A 19,853-nucleotide genomic window follows, 5' to 3' on the forward strand; every position below is an offset into this window, starting at 1 on the left:
GAAAAGGAAAAAATAATAAAAGATGGAAGAGAAAAAAAAATGATATCTTAAATCATTTTAAAATTTCCTTTAAATCTCTAATGTCAGCATTTTCTACCAATTTATTTTTGAAAAAGTATACCTTAATAGCTGGGCCAACATTTAAAATTTTGCCCCCAAACCTGCTAAAAAATAGAACTGGCATAAACGGCTAATATGAACCTGAAATTTAAGCAACACTAAGAAAAAACATGGCCCAAACTCCAGAAGCTGAAAGAAAATGCTTTACACATGTCAAAGGCTATACCCACAGGGCTGATGCAAAGTGCAAAAAGCTAATCAACAAAATCATACACTTCAAACAAGTCACTGTTGCAACAAACTCACTGGAACGTCTCTGCCCACCCTTAGTTTCAGAATAACTCGTAAGGTGTAATGGTCCATCTTAAAGATGCTCCAAAGTTTTCTCAGACAAGTCTGATGCGTGGACAGTAAATCCACGGCTCCACACGTCTGCCTGGCTCTCAGCCACAGTTTCGCATCCGTGTCTAACTCACCCCTCCCCCAACCAGAAGGGCCCCAACAGCAACAGCCACTCTGCTCAAGTCTGCGCCCGGCACCCCTGGGCCCCCTGAATCACTGAAACCGTACAAGCCCCGTGGTCCCTGTCATGTTGTGGCAAAGATAGAAATGAGGGTCTTTTCTTTTCTGACAAACAAGGAAAATAAAGGAGCCATGCGCAGGCTATGGAAACAACATAAACTGGCCTGAAAGAGTTAATCAATCCTAGCTTTTCTTTCTTTTTTTTTCCCCCCCTTGGCTGCACTGGGTCTATCGTTGCTGCACGCGGGCTTTCTCTAGATGTGGCGAGCGGGGGCTACTCTGTTGCAGTGCACGGGCTTCTCATTGCAGTGGCTCCTCTTGTTGTGGAGCACGGGCTCTAGGGCATGCGGGAGCGTCAGTCGCTGTGGTTCGTGGGCTTCAGCAGTTGTGGCTCGCAGGCTCTAGAGCACAGGCTCAGTAGTTGTGGCGCACGGGCTTAGTTGCTCCACAGCACATGGGATCTTCCCGGACCAGGGCTCGAACCCGTGTCCCCTACACTGGCAGGCGGATTCTTAAGCACTGCGCCACCAATGAAATCACAACCCTAGTGTTATTTTAACTGTTACTAATCTGGAGTGTCTGTAACTAGACTTATCCTTCACAAAGCTAACCTCTAACACTCTCTGACACTATGTGAATTACATCCTGCACTCCCCTGTAGGAAATCACCCCTTGTAGCGTTCTGCGTTTTAGAAAGAAGGTCGCAGCCGATAACAAACGGACCCAATTACCGGGCTGCCTGACACCAGCGGTGACGGTGCTGAAATAATGCAAGAGGAAGAAAAATTCAAGACCTTCATTACTTTGATCCTTATCACCTATCCCCAGACTGCAAGCTCCGCCTGTAAGACCTCTCCTGACTCCCCAGGGAGGGGGGCACAGTTCTTGAGGCTCTAGCCTGCTGGGTCCCCTTTTCGCCTGGCAAAGAATGAAGCTATTACTTCTTTTCCTCCAAAACTCTGTCTCCGCATTTCTGTTCAGCACCGGTGCACAGAGAGCCAAGATAAGGCATCACCACCCCCAGCTGGTGCCACGCCTTCAGGGCCACCACACCGCCAACCCTGAGCGCGTCCTGGGTGGACACGGATGAAGCGTCCATAACGAGGACACGCCAGCACACGTACCACCCCACAGGCCTGTCAGCAGCCCTGGGCGCTCACCCCACTGGGAGGACAGAGGCCTCACCTGCAGAAGGACCACACCTGTGCCAGGTGCCTGGGACACCGTGCCAAGGCCAAGGGCAAGCCGTACTGGCACTCGGTCAGCCACGGTTAGCAGTTTGGGTTATTAATGGTATTAGTCCTGTCACTCCCAAGCCTAAAAATGCTCAAGCCGTTTACTTCCATGAACGCTGCACGGGAAGACAAACACTTCTCTGATGAAAATAAACTACCTAAAAATTCAAGAGAAATAAAATATAAGAATCCCAGCCAGAAGTAAACAGGGGGCTTTATTAAGGCCCAGAAGCGCCCAGCCGCCACCCCTACCCCCGCCAGGACCAAGGTCTGCGGTGTGCGTCCCGCCCACCTTCTGGCTGCGGTCAGGCTCCAGCGCACCGTCCTTGGAGGCCCTGCTGCCCTCGGCAGGGAATGCTGTGGCCGGCTGAGCGCCCTGGTCCTCGTCCTCCTCCAGCTCCTCCGAGTCGTCCTCCTCAGAGTCCATGTCCAGGCTCTCCCCGTTCACGTGGAGGGAGCCGTCACCCAGGTCCTTCTCGCCCTGGAACACACCAGAAGCCCACAGTCAGGACCCTGCCAACTCCTCTGGGCAAGGCCCATGGGCGGGGCGGGGGAGGGGGGTGGCGACTATGCCGGAAGACGAGAGCCTGGGGCGGGCGGGGGCCACCCTGGAGCAGAGATGGAGGGCAGCCCCTGCAGCCTGGCCCGCACCCTTACCTTGGAGCCCACCGTGGAATGAGTTATGCTCTTAAACATCTCAATCACCGTCCTCTGTTTTAACACTTTGGTCTTTTTCTTAGGAACCAGGCTATAGGTTCCCATTCTTCGTTTTTTCTTCCGAGATACTGCAGCTGCTAAAACAAAAGGCAAGCAAGCTAAAAAAAAAAAGTCAAAAGGGGACGAGAGAAGAAAAGAAATGCCATTCAAATGTTTTTAGACGTAGGTGACAGTTCACAAACTCTGATCACCGAAATCATCAGCACTCATAACAGTGTCTTAAGTTGCACAGAGAAAGCTGAAAACCCGTCACAGATACAGGATTTGTCCACAAGGAGACACTGAGCTGTACGGAGGGCAAACGTGAGCACCCCCTCCCGAGCAGGCAGCACGACAGCGGGAGACCCGCAAGCCGGCAGGAGCAGGCCCGGGTGCACCTGGGACAGCCTCTGAGCAGGGCTCTCCGAGGGGCTGAGAAGGAAAGGCCTCCTCCAGACGCCCTCCTGCTCGTGTGTCCAGAGGGTCCACCGCTGACGTGCGGCCACTGAAGAGTGGCCTTACACCACTGTCACCTGGGCCCTCCATCCTCGCTCAGCACTTCACGGACCAAGGGGAAGGATACTGGAAACAACGGCCCAGCGAGCTATCCCTGCACACAAGGGCCAGGGAGGGAGAGGCCTGGGAGCAAGGTCTCCTGACAAGTGCAGCAGCGGAGGGGGTACCGAGCAGGGGCTTGGGCGCTTGTAGCCCCTGACACCATTCTGGGCAAAGCAGCCCCAGGTTTACTGCTTTGACAGAATGAGGGTCTCTGTGATGTTTTATTTTTGTAAAAAGTTCCAGGGTGTTAAAAAAAAAAAATCTGAAAACCACTGCTTTAAACACGGAGGAACTCCACGAAAGGGCTGAAAGAAATACCTTACGTTTTATTTCTACGAAATGCAGAGAAGGGATACAGGGAGAAAGGACGCACGTCGGCCATGGGCGCCGGGGGTCAGAATGACAGCCCCTCGCAGGTGCGTGGCGACGCCAGGACACTGAGGACAATCGCCACGTGGGCCACACGTGTTTACGTGGAAACGCCGACCGTCCACGCGCTGAACGGAGCACAGGTGAGCTGGCAGAGGTGCCCCCCCCAGGAGGAGGCGGGTGGGTTGTGAGCTCCATGCAAACTTGCCATCTCGTCTCCGCTCGCGCCGCAGCACGACGGCAAGAGCAGGCCCTCCGGGGCGGGGCTGTCACCACAGTGACAAGAGATGGCCCGAAAGCATGTACTTCCTGTGACAGCGTAATGCACCAGCCAGGGGAAGTGGGGAGGAGGAAGGTCTGAAGAACGAGGCAGGCCGTTCCGGGTCTGCAGCGACGCCGTCACACAGGGCCACGTCCCCACGGGGCCTTGCTCCCCCCGGGGTGAGGACGCAGCAGGCACAGCAAGAGGGGCCTGCCGCCTCCCTGGAGAGGGAGCCGGGCAGCTGCTGCAGGAGCGCCAGGCACCAGGCCGTTCACACTGTCCTGAGCCTGCAGGCCCCGTCTCCGCCTCCGGCCCTCAGATAAGGAAACAGAGGCAGAGAAGGACCCATGTGGGAAACTGCTAAACACACTCAGCATTTCTGTTTAGAAAACTTGGATTGAACAGATAAAGAAATAATAAAGCTAAAATAGGAACAATCTTAACTTTTATTAAGATAAAAGATCCTTGTGGCTTGCAGGATCTTCGTTCCCTGACAAGGGACTGAACCCACACCCATGGAGTCCTAACCACTGGACTGCGAGGGAATTCCCCAATCTTAACTTTTTAACAGAAGTACCAACTCCTGACATTCCTCGCCACGCCCTACACACATGGGTTTAATTCCACAGAGGCATGCAACTATGTCCAGCTTTAACTCTTTGAAACAAATAATACTGAGTTGAAATAGACCAAAACTTGGAGGTGGTGGGGAGACAGACTGACCCTGTTTTCTAAACAACCACAGCGCTCCAACAAAGAGAACAAGGACTCCCTGGAGACACAGCTAGTCTCAGGACTGGGGAAGGACAAGACGGGCTGGGTCCACCTGGTGTAGCCAGGAAGTCCTCACAAAGGAGGATGGGGTCACATCAGAGGACTCAGGAGCCAGCCTGAAGGGCAAACCTGGGGCAATTTGAACATGACGGTGACGGACCGGAGCCCAGAGACTCACAAAAGGATCCATGAGTTGAGACAGAGGCAAGGCTGGAAAGGGGAGGCCCTTCATTCCAGCAGAAGCTCCACTAGGAAGGAAGGACGGGGCGATGGAATTGGAAGCCATCCTGGAACGATCAGTCTGGGAGTGGGTCCCTAGATGCTCAAGCTGCCAGGTGGGACCGTGCAACCCTCTAAGCCCCGCCTCCAAAGACACAAAGGTCAACAACCCAAGGGCCTGTAGACCCAGCCCTGCCGCAGCAGGACCAACACCCACACCCCACTCCCAGGGGACGCAGCAAGGACACACGCCCCTCAGGGACGGCAGTGACCCGAGCCTGACCTGGGAAGACAGCAGCGACCCCAGCGGGACGCTCCAGATGTCAAGACGCACACTAAGGGACTGCGGGAAGTCGGCCAGAAATGCCTCCTGGGACGACTGATTGGCAAAGGCGAGTGGGGCCTGAGGCCTGGAAGACGCGTCACACGGGGGGCCCTTCCAGGCTCTGACACTACAGCGACTGCCCGAGAGGGCGCCACGCACAACAGGGACGCGCCCAGGGCCCCACGTCTGCAACTTCCACGCACGTTCAGAAGTAAACGTTACACGCTGGGCGGGAGAAGGACGCACGATGGCGCATGGGGTGGAATTTGGGGGGGGGTGCCCACAGGCATCCTCTGCAGAACCTCTCTGATATTACTGATAAGCAACAAGTGTCCTGAAAGTCCTGAGGAAGACAGGCCCCAACCAGCACATGACCAACCCAGGGCAGCCCCTTGGGGGGCCGCCTCCCCCTCGTCTGTGAGTCCTCAGCGATGTGAGCCGGGCCTGGCAGAGAGGCCTGTCTGCACTGGAGGGGTCTGCAGAGGAAGCAGGCTCTACGGGCACGCCTGCCACGGCAGCGTCCCCCTCCTGCGAAAGGCCCCACAAGGCACCCGATGCTCCTCCACGCCCCCAGGTGAGTGTGAGGAGAGGTGGCTCGGGGTGGGAGGGGGCCGCCCCACGGCCACCTGCACCTGAACCACGGCGCCCCTGCAGCACTGAATCCATGAGCTGGGAGACTCCTCAAAACCAGAGCCCTCCACCCAATCAGACCAAGGCCGCAGACTGTCGGAATGAAAACGATCTTCACCTGGAAGCTGAAAACAAGCGGAGGACGCGACGCAGCACCAGGTGAGGGTGGAGCGGTGCCCGCGTCCTCTGCGGTGCAGGCTCGGGACACGCCCGAGAGAGAGGCGGCGGCAGGTTCCCTTTACCTGTCTGTGCCTTCGTGGTGGCCACGTAGCACTGGTTTTGAGGTAGCGACTGGTGAAGGGGCGGGAAGGGGGGTAAAAGCTGCTGTCGTCCAAAATCCGAGGCGTTTCTGCTCAACTCCTCTTTCGGCTCCTCAGGGTCACGGGCATCCCGGCCTTCCCTGGGGTCCTTACTGGCCGCGTGCTTCAAAACAAAGACAACGAGACAATGATGCACAGGCAGGCGGCGATGAAACAGCGCGCCTCTCCCACCAAACCCCTGCCCCGAGAGATGTGCGCTGAGGAGAGGGGAGAGCGCGGAAACCCACTGCCACCAGAGCGCCTGTGACAGGCGCGGGTCGGCGTCACAGGCCAAGAACCGAGTCTGCGTTCCTGCAGGAAAGTAGCAGCGGCTGTGACACGCGCGGCGCCCAGAGCCGGGACCGCCTCCTGCCCGGGCCTTTACAGAAAGCCAGCCAGCCTGTGATTTACGTAATAAACTACGACTACATTTGCAAACACCCAGATGGGGCACGTTCCAGGTGATCACGGCTACACAGTGCACACCCCCCAAGTGGTTTTCACGCCACGACAGATCATCATGTTACACCTTGAAGACGCTTTTGCTCAGTTTTACCCATTTCCTCAGTGTCTCGGCCTTAGCCTTCTGAGACCACAACAGCCTGTGATGTGGACGTCAACCCCCTGGCACCGACCAACAGCCCTGCCTTTGCTCTAGACACCACTCAGCAGCCCCCCACCACTTGCTTTCCCAGAGTCACCTACAGCCTTGAGACAGTCTGATCTCAAACCCGATTCCACTGAACCACATTTCGTTGTGCACAAAGTAGGTGTGATCCTTCAATGTATGGGGCAGGGAAACTGAACAGCCACCTGCAAAAGGATGGAGGTGGACCTTCACCTTATACCCCTGACAGAGATTAACCCTGAACAGATCAAAGACCTAAAATTGTGAAACTCTTAGAAGAAAACGGGGGAAGCTTCATGACATTGGGTTTGGCAATGAATCCTTGGATATTACAACAAAAGCACAGGCAACAAAAGAAAAAAGATAAATTAGACTTTATTAAAATTAAAAATTTCTTCTAGGGACTTCCCTGGTGGTGCAGTGGTTAAGAATCCACCTGCCAATGCAGGGGACACAGGTTCAAGCCCTGGTCCGGGAAGATCCCACGTGCCGCGGAGCAACTAAGCCCGCGCACCACAACTACTGAGCCTGCGTTCCAGAGCCCGCGAGCTGCAACTACTGAAGCCCGTGCGCCTAGAGCCTGTGCTTTACAACAAGAGAAGCCACTGCAGTGAGAAGCCCGCGCACAGCAACAAAGAGTAGCCCCGGCTCACTGCAACTAGAGAAAGCCCACGTGCAACAACAAAGACTCAACGCAGCCAAAAATAAAAAACTAAAATAAAAAATTTCTTATAAATCAAAACCACAATGAGACATCACCTCACACCTGTAAGAATGGCTATCATCAAAAAGACCACAAATAACAAATGTTGGAGAGGGTGTGGAGAAAACAGAACCCTAGTGCACTGCTGGTGGGAATGCAAACTAGTGCAGCCACTATGGAGGTTCCTCAAAAAGTTAAAAATAGAACTACTATATGATCCAGCAATTCCACTCCTGGGTATTTATCCAAAGAATACAAAAACAATAGTTCAAAAAGATAAATGCACCCCTGTGTTCACTGTAGCACTATTTATGATAGCCAAGACGTGGAAGCAACCTAAATGCCCGTCAACAGACAAATGGATAAAGAAGATGTGGTGTATTTATACACACACACAATGGAATATTACTCAGCCATAAAAAAGAATGAAACCTTGCTGTCTGTGACAATACGGATGGATCCAGAGGTACTACACTAAATGAAATAAGTCAGAGAAAAAGACGAATACCATGATTTCACTTATATGTGGAATCTAAAAAGCAAAACAAATGAACAAACATAACAAAACAGAAACACTCATAAATACAGAGAAATTAAAGGTAATTTGGTTAAAAGATTAAGAAGCACTGGGGCTTCCCTGATGGTGCAGTGGTTAAGAATCCGCCTGCCAATGCAGGGGACATGGGTTCGAGCCCTGGTCCCGGAAGATCCCACATGCCGCGGAGCAACTAAGCCCACGCACCACAACTACTGAGCCTGCGTTCCAGAGCCCGCGAGCTGCAACTACTGAAGCCCGTGCGCCTAGAGCCTGTGCTTTACAACAAGAGAAGCCACTGCAGTGAGAAGCCCGCGCACAGCAACAAAGAGTAGCCCCGGCTCACTGCAACTAGAGAAAGCCCACGTGCAACAACAAAGACTCAACGCAGCCAAAAATAAAAAACTAAAATAAAAAATTTCTTATAAATCAAAACCACAATGAGACATCACCTCACACCTGTAAGAATGGCTATCATCAAAAAGACCACAAATAACAAATGTTGGAGAGGGTGTGGAGAAAACAGAACCCTAGTGCACTGCTGGTGGGAATGCAAACTAGTGCAGCCACTATGGAGGTTCCTCAAAAAGTTAAAAATAGAACTACTATATGATCCAGCAATTCCACTCCTGGGTATTTATCCAAAGAATACAAAAACAATAGTTCAAAAAGATAAATGCACCCCTGTGTTCACTGTAGCACTATTTATGATAGCCAAGACGTGGAAGCAACCTAAATGCCCGTCAACAGACAAATGGATAAAGAAGATGTGGTGTATTTATACACACACACAATGGAATATTACTCAGCCATAAAAAAGAATGAAACCTTGCTGTCTGTGACAATACGGATGGATCCAGAGGTACTACACTAAATGAAATAAGTCAGAGAAAAAGACGAATACCATGATTTCACTTATATGTGGAATCTAAAAAGCAAAACAAATGAACAAACATAACAAAACAGAAACACTCATAAATACAGAGAATAAACAGCGGGTAGAGAGGTGGGGGAGGACAGACAAAACAGGTGAAGGGGATTAAAAAGTACAAACCACCAGTTATATAATAAGTAAGTCATGGGGATGTAACACACAGCATGGAGAATACAGTCAACAATACTGTAATAACTTTGAATCAGGTGACAGATGGTAACTAGACTATTCCTGGCGATTCTTTTGTAATATATAAAGATATTGAATCACTATGCTGTATACCTGAAACTAACATATTGTAAGTCAATTACACGTCCATTAAAATTTTTTTTAATTTCTATGCATCAAAGGACAAAATCAATAGAATGAAATGGCAACCTATAGAATGGGAGACAATATTTGCAAATTATATATCCAATAAAGGAATCATACATAGAATATATAAAGAACTCTACAGCTCAACAACAACAAAAAATCCCAATTTAAAAATGGGTAAAGCATCTGAATACATATTTCTCCAAAGAAGACATACAAATGGACAAAAAGCACATGAAAAGATGCTTAATTTAACATCACTGATCATCAGGAAAATGCAAGTCAAAACCGCAATGAGACCACCTCACACTCCTGGGATGGCTACTATCAAACAAACAGAAAACAAGTGTTGGTGAAGGTACGGAGACACTGGGGCCTCGGTGCGCTGCACCGAGGTAAAATGGCGCAGATGCTGTGGACAACAGCGTAGGGCTTCCTCAAGAAGTAAACAGAATTATCCTATGATCCTGCAATTCCACTTCTGGGTGCACACTCTGAAGAATCAAAAGCAGGGACTCGAAGAGCTCTTTGTACAACTGTGTTCACAGCAGCATCATTCACGACAGACAAGGGGTGGAGGCAACCCAAGTGTCCACTGATGATGGATGATGGATAAACCAAATGTACATGTGTGTATACGTACACGCATGCAATGGAATATTATCCGGGCTTAAAAAGGAAGGAAGTTTTGACACAGGCTGCATTGTCTCGAGGACACTGTGCTGAGTGAAACAGGCCAGACACAAAAGGACAAATCCTCATATGAGGGACCAAGCGTAGTCAATCTGAGACAGAAAGTAGATGTCAGGGCCCGGGGCTGGGGGTAGGGAAGGGGAGTGAGTGTTTAATGGTGACAGAGCGTCAGTCTGTGGAGACGAGAAAGTCTTGGGGAGAATGGTTGTGACGGCCGCACAGCAATGTGAATGTGCTTAATGCCCCTGAGCTGGATACTCAAAAATGGTTAGAATAGTAAATTCTATGTTATGCATATTTTAATACAGTGTCCGCATCTCTGGGAGTCGACATCAGGGAGATGCCAACAGGCCTGCCAGGGGCGGCCGTGGACTCGGCTTCTCCCAGCGGGACCCATGCTCAGCCCTCTGGCTCCTCCGCCAGGCTCCCCGCCTGGGCCCGCACGCAGCTCCTCCTCACACAGCACAGGCCGAGGCCTCAACCGTGGCCTCCACCGCTAACGTGCCCTGGCACAGACAGCCCTGGTAAAGGTAACCTGTTAGCTGGGTCAATTCTCCAGTCCTTCTCAAATATGCGGGCTTTGTCTCAAGGTCACTGCTTTGACATGCTCGCTCCCTCACTCCTCCCACGAACGACCTCAGAGACCACGCAGCTACCACCTCCACCAGTGCTTGCAAGACACACGTGACACAGGAGCTTAAAGGATACATGGATGAAGGCAGAAGCTAAATCTGAGAAGGAAACAGCCACGTGAGGCTCGTTCTCACTCGGGCACAAAATCCATTCTTTGATTCAAGGTATTATTTTTGAAAATCTAAAAAACAAAATTAAAAACTGCTGAACTTGAGTGAAGACCCTAAACTCTGTTAGGGCCCTATCGTCTGACAAAGCAAACCCACCGAGGCGAAGCGGCCGGCGTCTGACCTCCCGGCGGGGCACCGCAGAACCCCAGCCAGTCCCCCACGTGGAGAGAGGACCTGCGCCAACACCGACCTGCCACGCGCCCGGGTCACAGCATGTGACCCAGACGCCCGAGGGCAACCGCGCCTGGCCCCCGCTGGCCTCCCCACCCCAGCGCTCGCTCTGCTCAGCGGCTCTCCCTTCCTCGCCCCAGCCACTGTTGGGCCTGGCCCAACTGGGGCGAGTCCTCACACCCACCTGGTGCCCCCGCTTCCGGGTGCAGCAAACACCCACCTGCACCCCAGCTGCAGGAGGACCCGCCCCACCCGGACCGAGAGCACCCAGCCAGGCCCGCATCTTCTCTCCATCTTCTCTCCAGAACCCAGGGACTACTGGGGGGCTGCGTGGAAGGAACCAGGGAGAGCGCAGGGACACAGCCACCCAAGGAGAAGCCGGAGGTCCCCGTGCGGCACCTCCAGGAATGAGCACAATTCAGTTAGGGAGACGGGTCTACACTGGCATGCCAATGCGAGATAAAAGGGTCTCCTTCCAGAAGTTCTCACTTCCTTTGCGTGAACAGTGGCTGAGTCTAACCCTGTGTCGGCACCATCTGACGGCACAGGCATCGGGTCCTAGAGGCAAACTGGCTCTGCCCTGCCTGGGGATGCGAGGCCACCAGGCTGTGAAAACCCCTGCATTTTTAAACTCTTAAAGGACAATGGATTTCTTGCCATAAGCATGTAACACTCTTTCTATCATGGGGATGACTGTTTTCAAAACGCAATTTTCAATAAAGCATGCTTTCCTAAGAAAACCAAACAAGACTAAACTGGGTCTGGGGAGAAGAGAAGCCAGAGGGTAGGAAAGGCCAGGTCTGGACCTGGGCCGGGAGCCAGGAGGGCACCCAATCTCCACGTCTCCAATCCCCTCTTCCGGCAGGGGTCCCAGGAGCAGATGAAGTTTCCAGGGTGTGGAGCAGATGGGCTTGGTCCTCAGGAAATCAGCTTCCAAAGCCTCAAAATCCTTCCCTTTTCTTTTCACTACAAGTGACCAGCCTGAGAGTGCTCAGTAATTTCCAACAAAATATGTGTTGCAATTGACTGCATGCTACTACTAATTACAATAACTCCAACCAGAACAAAGCTAACCCTCAGATAAACCTTATGGTCAGAGATATTTCTTGAAATTAAATTTCAGATTGCTTTTTTTTTTTTACCCCCTAGAGGGATATAAAAAAATGTTTGAGAATAAAAATACATTAGAATAAAATTCTAAAGTGGGGATGGAATAAGAGTACGATTTCGAGGAGATAAATAAACGATGTTGTCTGACATGCATTTTAAACTCGATAATGCTGGGCCAAAACATGGTAGGTGAATAAATAAATGAACTTCACCCCAAGCCTCAAATCTAACACAAAAATTAATTCACAACAGGCCATATATTTAAAGTTCACATAAAACTAAAAAACTATGAAAATTAGAGAAAATCTTCAGGATCTAGGGCTGGGTGAAGAGTTCTTAGGCATGACCCCAAAAGCACAGCCTTAAAAGAAAAACCTGTGTAAGCTGGACTGCATCAAAATGAAGAACTTCTGCTTTAAGAAAAGCCACGGGGTCTTCAGTAGCGAAAGGATGAAGACCAGCTACAGACCGAGTGAAAATATCTGCAAACCAACACTTGACAACGGTCCATATCCCAAACTCTCAAAGCTCCCAAAATATTTAATTGTAAAGTGGGCAAAAGATATGAAAGACATTTCACCAAAAAGGACATACAGATGGCAAATAAGCACATGAAAAGTTGTTCAACGCTATCAGTCATTAGGGAGGTTCAAACGAAAACCATGACGAGGAATCACAGCTACGACAGAGAAGAGGCAACACCAAACACCCCTCTGGAGGATGCAGGGACATAAAACGTAGCAGCTTGTGCAGTGCAGTTTGGCAGTTACTTATAAAACTAAATATCCAATTACCACATAACCTTGCAATTGGGCTCCTGGATATTTTACCCAGAGAAACGAAAACTTTCATCCAAACAAAAATGTGTACATGAATGTCCAGAGTAGCTTTAATGGAACACCCCAAAGCTGAAAACCCCCAAATGTCCCTCGATGGGCGAGCAGTTACACACGCAATACGCGCTGACACGCAAAGGAGGGCCCTGCAGACATAGCCTGGGTGGGGGGTCGGGGTGCAGAGTGAGGGAAGAAAGCCCCCGAACTCTGCCATCCCGCGTTTCAGAACGCCTGAAACAACACACCTCCAGAGATGGGGGACAGGGTCAGGGACGGCCGGGGTGACCACAGAGGGAGGCTCGCAGTGCTGGGTGGGCACGTAAACCCACACTGTGGTACCCTAGGAGAAACCGGCTGGAGGGGACATGGGCTCTCTGTACTATCTGTGCAGCTTCCTGTGAACAATTATTAAAAAGTTTAACTTTCGGCACGTATATAAAAATACTACGAAAGGCAGAAGTCAGGCCAGGGCTGGCCAGGCCGGGGGCGTCAGGGGCCCCACGCTGCGTGGGCAGTGGGCCGCGGCCCAGCTTCCAGCACCACCCCGGCTCCACAGTCACAGCAGGCAGGCGACAGCCAGGCAACAGGGAAGCACAGAAACAAAGTTGAGCACGCTCCTGGCAGAAAGTCATTTCAGGGGAAAAATCACCCGAACAAGAGGTGCCAAGGCCAGACAGAACCCCCACATGAGGAGACAGGAGTTGTAACCAAGACCATGCAAGGGTCATAACTGTCTTTTGAAGGATAAGACAAAGATGTAACTAGCAATGCAGGTATTCTTTTTTTTTTTTTTTTTTTTTTAACGCAGGTATTCTTAAAAAACTAATCCGAGACACTGGATATGAAAAATGTAACTGTCAAACTGAAAACATCAACATGTGGGATGACCAGCAAGACCGAAGTGCTGGGTCTTGAGGGACAAATGAGGGAGCTGGAGAAGAGGGTAGCTCCAGGGAGGGAAGCCGTGCAGAACCTTCTAGAGCTGGAGAAACAAGGGTCAGGCCGCGGGGCCCCTGGGGAAGGGTCCAACCCGCACCAGCAGCACCAGCACAAGCAATGCCAGGCGTCTGACTGCACACCCGGACTTCGTGCAGGAAGCGGGGAGCAAACCACGCCCTGTGTCTGTAGCGCGTCACTCCGGGGCCCCAGCCGCCCTCCCACCTACTCACTCCCCAAAGAGACAGGCGGGTGCTGAGTCTCCCAAGCCAGTAACTCCCCAAAGCGGACGAGGAGCTCCCGGTGAGGCCAGGCACCTATGAGGAGAAGCCCAGAAAGCAGGCTGACGGGTCACGCTCAGGAACCCTACAAGGCCCGCAGGCAACCGTGGCTGACGACCCCACCACTTCCCGGCCTCTCCCCTCCACGCACAGAAGTCCACTTGCCATCCGCACACGAAACAAAAGAGGAGACAGACAGGAGAGCGGCCCCACCCCGACAGGGACGCGTTACCAGGCCCGGGATGGACTTCGGCATGGTCTTCCGAGCCCTGTGGACCTTGACGTCAGCACCCAGGGCCGGGGCCTTCTTGTCCTCTGTGTCCTTGCTGCCTTCCCCGGGCTTGGCTGGCATGGCGGCCGGCGGCTGGGGAAAAGCGCCAGGAGTCCTCCCTTTGCCAGCCCCGCCAGGGAGGGTCTTCGCGGCATGACCGGGCAGGGAGGAGGCCAGGGCGCCAGCCACCCGCAGCTGTGGCTCAGACAGGGGGGCCTTGCCGAGGAAGTAGCCATTGCTCCCGACGACGGGAGTCTGAGTGAAGCCGTCGGCTCGGATGTGGTTCTGCTTCCCCACCTCAGTGTCTCTGTCCAAAATCCCATTTTCCGCGATCCGGGCCACCGGACCGGCTCCTTCCTGCGGGCTGACTCTCGTGCTTTCCTGAGTGTGCTTCACAGCGGCCGGGCGGCCGTTGGCATCGCTCTTGTCGCAGGACCCGTTGGCTGCCCCGTCTGCAGCCACACGGGCCTCCCCTCCCTGCTGCTCTGCCGAGCCTCCGTCAGCGGCCATAGGCGACCCTACGGGAGGAGGAGAAGGGTCAGTGGCCGCCCCGCCTGCGACCCCACGCGAGAGCCCCACTGCCCTGCTTACACGGAACTGCCTGAGGAAGAACCACTTTATTTCATGGACAAACATCTGAGTTCAGACGGATTAAACACAAAGCATGTCACGGACACTCTCTCGACAGCGAGTCAGTTAAGGGGGGAATGACCCCATCCCCAGAGGGGCGGTCTGCGCCCCGCCCCTAGTGAGCTGTGGGTGGGGTGTGGTCCTTGAAACAAACACCCTGCTCCTCCAGTGAACTCTTAAAAGACTTCCAACACATCATGCAGGATTTACATATCCTCCAGGAACAAATCCACCGCTGGAAAACAAAACTGGGTGGGATTCAGAGACAGGAAACAAGGCCTCGGGAGCAGCTTCCCAAAAACAGACCTAAAGAAAACAGGGCGAGTTTTCAGTCTGTCAGCCAGAAGCCTCGTTACAAACCCCTGGTCTCTGAAGCGCGTCTCCTCCACAACTTGACAAACAAGAAACACACTTCCCACCAGCAGATCGACACACGCGGAGCCTCACTACAGACCCCAGCAGAAAGCTCACAGTTACAGCGCTGGGTGCAGAGGGGCTGTGGTCACGTCCAAGACCTCACCACCCATCACCCCTGTACCCCTGTTTACAGCACATCACCTGCCGTGACTCCATCACCACTGTACTGGCCCCTGCAAGGAGAGGTCCACGTTCACTACTGTACCCTGAGAACAGAAACACGAGTGCAGTAAGTACTGTCTGAATGAATAAACAGCTATTAATTTTTTTTAAGACCCTTGGCAAAACAGAATAGGTGAAAACCTACTCAACTTGGAGAAGGCCGCATGCCAATCTACAGCAAAGATACACTTATTCAGAAATGTTGCATGAATTCCTTGTAAGATCAGGAACAACATCAGGACATCCATTAACACCACAAAGGTTCACACAAGAGTGGGGCCCCAGATGACCCCACGGGAGAGAGAGACGAGGAGCAAGGCCTGGTGACAAGGGCTGGGCTCTCCTGCACACCTGGTCCGTCAGCAAGTCAAACACAAGTGCAGCAAGGCTGCCAAACCTGAAATCAAGTACAAAAACCAAAGGCATTTTTCTACGCTGGCCTTGACTTTTGAGAAAACGTAAGAAAAAAAAAAAGACAGTATTCTCAAAAAAGCAGGAAAACTATAAAGGATATAAAACTTTAACCAAGATCATGCAAAGTCTCTGCAGAGAAAAAAATTTTTAATGGAAGTATCTCACAATCTTGAACGTGACGGCAAAAATACAAAGATGCAAGTCGTCTCAAACTGACTCTCTAAGTTCAATGATACCCTAATCAAAATTCCAATCAGTGTATTGAGGAACTCCATAACCTTATTCTGAAATGTGCAGGGAAAATAAATTTTCACAAACAGCAAAGTAAATCGTGAAAAACAGCGAAGGAAGGGGAAATGGGCCTCTCCCAACACAAAGGAGGACGGGGATGCGGACAGTCACGGGGCGTCAAGCACAGCCACCCAGGGGCCAGACGCTGACAGCTGCTCAGAAAGGCAAGCTCCTAGGACAAATGCATCTCAACTTGCAAAAGAATAAAGTTGGACCCTCACCTCACACCATATACAAAAATTAACTGAAAACGTTTCCAAGATCTATAAGAAGAAAACACAGGCATAAATCTTTATGATCTTCTATGAAGCAATGGTTTCTTAGATGCTATAACAAAACCACAAGCAACCGAAGAAAAACAGATAAGTTGGACTTTATTTTGTGCTTCAAAGGATACCATCAAGAAAGTGAAAAGACAACCCATAGATTGGAAGAGTATTTGCAAATCACACACCTGATAAGGAACTTGTACCTAAAATATATTTTTAAAAACCTCTGACAATGCATTAATAAAAATCAATAACCAATTTTAAAAACGGGCAAAGGATCTGAATTGACATTTCTCCAAAGAAGATACACAAATGGCTAATAAGCACATGAAAAAAATGCTCAGCATCGCCAGCCAGCAAGGAAATAACACATCAAAACCACGATGAGATACCACTTTGCACCCACTAGGACAGCTGTCACCAAAAAGAAGGTGCCAACGAGTGTTGTCGGGAGCCGCCCTCGCTGCTGGGGGGCATGGACGTGGTGCAGCTGCTGCAGGAATCAATCTGGAGGTTCCTCAAAAGGAGGGCCCAGGCCTGGGCTCAGGGGCCGTGTGCAGAGGAGACTGGCACCTGGCATCACTCATCCACAACTTCTTTTAGAAAAGGGCCCAGGAGGGCAGACAGAGTGGGAGCCCAAGGAAGGGAACATTTCACGGAACAGGGAGGAGGACAGCACCAGAAGGAAAACACTGAGGCAGGTCTTCAGAGGTCCCACCACTGTGAGCAAAGGGACAGGCAGGACAGTGTGTGGGGCAGCTACAGGAGGGAAGCGCCTCAGGGCCAGCCGGGGTGCAGCAGAGAGGGGCCGGTGGGCCGGATGAGGCACCCTGAGGTGCAGAGCGAGGGCAGAAAGCAGGGCAGGGCCACGGCCTTCCGTCCAAGCTGGGCCGTCTGGAGAAGATGCCCCAGGGAGAGAGGGGGTGAGGCTGGAAACAGTCCTGGGAAGCCAGGCAGGCAGCTGCCCAACCCCCACCCCACCCAGCTCCCTGAGCCCCAAGAGCTCTACTAGAACCTGAAGCATTTTGGTCACATGCTAAGTGACACACTCACAGGTAAGACGGTCCTGCCCAGTGGCCTGGGCTGTTGGGTCCCTTCTCTCAAGCAAGGCTGCCCTGCCATCAGCCCCAAGCTGGGGGCTCATACTCTGCCTTCACCCACCATCACCCTCGGGTGTGCACGGGGTAGTCACAAAAGCAGAGGACCCCATGGATGTGAAAAGGTGTCAGAGCAGCATGTGGGCCCACCAGGGAGGGGCAGGCCCGTGGCAGTTCCCATCGTGCGGGCTGCACCACAGCTCGGGGAAGACAAAAAGCGGCTGCCGGCCTAGGGCACAAGGTGGTCCCTGCCACCAGGCCATTCGAGGCCTCGTCCTGGGAGGCTCAGGGCCGCCCGCACCGAGCTCACAGGTCTACACGGAACACTGGGGCACAGGCCTCCGTCTCCCTGCAGTGCCTGGAAAGGCGGGGCCCTCGCCTCCCACTGCTGCACACACAGCAACCTCTCCAGACCGGCCTCGGCCACCCACGGGCCACTGTCTGTGTGTCTTCAGAGGATGCAGGGCCGGATGGGCGTCAGACAGCCCAGGTAGGCTCACCTGACCTTGGCCCCGAGCCAGCCTCTTCCCCGCCCAGCTGAGAGGCGGGTAGACATCGTCCAGGGACCAGGCTGGGGCGGTGGCACGGGCGTGCAGCCGGGACCAGGTGGCAATCTCTGTCACAAGGGGCAGGAGCGCGGTGCGGGAGCGTTTCCTCCCACGTCAGTGGGGACAGCGCCACAGCACCGGCCAGCAGGACAACACTGAGACACGCTTCTCGTCCGCACGGCCCTGCTGTTCGACCAGGAGGGCCTGTGCCAACACGGCCAGGCGGACACCAGCATCTGAGGCTCCCAGGCGCCGGCCTCATGGTATCCAGCCAGGACGCTGCTCTCCAAAGGGGCCTGGCTGGCACCCCCAGGCAGCTTGGGTGGGACAGTGGGGTTTACCTGTCCTGGTCTGTCCCAGAGCCAGCACCTCCCAGCCTGACTCCGGGCCTGTCCCTCCAAAAGCTCCCCTATGTACCAGCCCCCCGCCAGCCTCCCTCTACCTCCTGGCACCTCCGCAGCAGCTTCCACGCCCCAAGACCTGGTGCGGCCACCCCACTGCTGGCCTCACGGCGCCCTGAGGACCAGGACGCACAGGGCCGCCACCCTCCCAGAGGACCATAAGCCCCGGGACCCCACAGGAGGAGGCCTTACGGCAGGCCTGGCCGAGGAGGGGTGGCCAGGCAAAGGGCCCCGGGCGCCCTTACCTTCACTCGGCAGCTCGGCTCCCAGGCCGCAGTCCTGCTTGGTCTCCCCCTTCGCCGGAACCGCCTGCTAAAGAGAAATAAACATCAGCCGGGCTCCACCAGCAGGACTCCTGTATGTGGGCATCGCATCCAAACCAAAACTAAACCACCAAGGACAGGACGGACAGGGAGCCTCGAGCCAGTGGGAAATGCTCTCGACACCATCCCTTTGGGAGGAGGACCAGCAGCCAACCACAGCCCCGGGAAACCTCTATTTCAACTGTATCGGGGGGATGGGCTTTTAATAAGAAGAATGCGTGGCTTACATAACTAAAATTGCAAATGTTTTCTCTATCATAGGAATGCTACAATTTATTTCAAAGTGCATTCTGCTGCATCATCTAAGTATTTCAAATGTCCAACAACCTACAGAAAAGTTAGAGAAATGGATAAATCAAGAAAATTCAATAAAAACCTGAATCACTAAATATTTGAGTCTACCATACAGAGACGTGAATTACACGATGCCTCTTGCAATGGTTTTAAGACAAACTTCTTGCCTTCAGGAATGTGAGAGTCTGGTTAGAGAACGAAGAGAAACACACAACACACCCTTAAGCGGGGTCTCTGCAGGCGTCCGGTCCACAGGAGGAGCAGCTGACGCAGACCCTCTAGGCATCTCTCTTAGACATCCAGAGTCTAGGGGCATAGCTCCCATAACGCTTGCGTTAATGTTCTGGAATGTTTTCTTCAAGAGACACCACAACATATGCTCGGAACACTCCTCCTGAGCCTGGCTCCCACTGCTAATTTCACTGGGGTCAGGCGGCTCCCTGGAGCAGTGCCCACCCCCACGGCGCCCTCCTTCCTTGGCACCTCCAGAAGTCCCCACCCGCTGACTCCACCACCCCAGGCCTGCGGGCCAAGAAGGGGCATGAGCACGGCAAGCTCCCTCCGGCCACTTCCAGGCTCCACTCTCCTACCTTCCCAGGGCTCCACGTCTGGCCTGACCAGTAGTTTGAAACGCAGTGGTTTTCAAAGTGTAAGCTGAGGATCCCTGGGGCCCCCAAGAACTCCTCAGGGGACCTAAGAGGACTTGTTTTTTGAGGCATGTGTGCATGCACACACACACAGGGGTAGGGTCTCACTGGCACTACCCAGTCCTGGCCCCCAGACCACAGCCAATGGCGCCTGGGTGGACATCCACTCCTAGCTGGTCACACAGGGTCCCTTGT

General features: G+C 52.9%; 1 protein-coding gene across 1 annotated transcript in view; it reads right to left on the reverse strand.

Moving 5' to 3' along the window:
• The window catches only part of EHMT1 (euchromatic histone lysine methyltransferase 1), a 76,671-nt gene extending 57,971 nt beyond the window's left edge, over nt 1-18,700 (reverse strand). Inside the window, exons 1-5 of the mRNA XM_007458921.1 lie at nt 18,640-18,700; nt 14,127-14,683; nt 5,893-6,073; nt 2,475-2,632; nt 2,110-2,298 (exon numbers count right to left, since the gene is read on the reverse strand). Coding sequence (XP_007458983.1) covers nt 2,110-2,298; nt 2,475-2,632; nt 5,893-6,073; nt 14,127-14,675 — 1,077 coding nt within the window. The 5' untranslated portion in view covers nt 14,676-14,683; nt 18,640-18,700. The remainder of the gene's footprint in view (nt 1-2,109; nt 2,299-2,474; nt 2,633-5,892; nt 6,074-14,126; nt 14,684-18,639) is intronic.
• Nucleotides 18,701-19,853: the final 1,153 nt, after the last annotated feature.

Source organism: Lipotes vexillifer, unplaced genomic scaffold (assembly GCF_000442215.2).
Source record: "Lipotes vexillifer unplaced genomic scaffold, Lipotes_vexillifer_v1.1 scaffold636, whole genome shotgun sequence".
In the NCBI taxonomy this organism is placed as follows: Eukaryota; Metazoa; Chordata; class Mammalia; order Artiodactyla; family Lipotidae; genus Lipotes; species Lipotes vexillifer.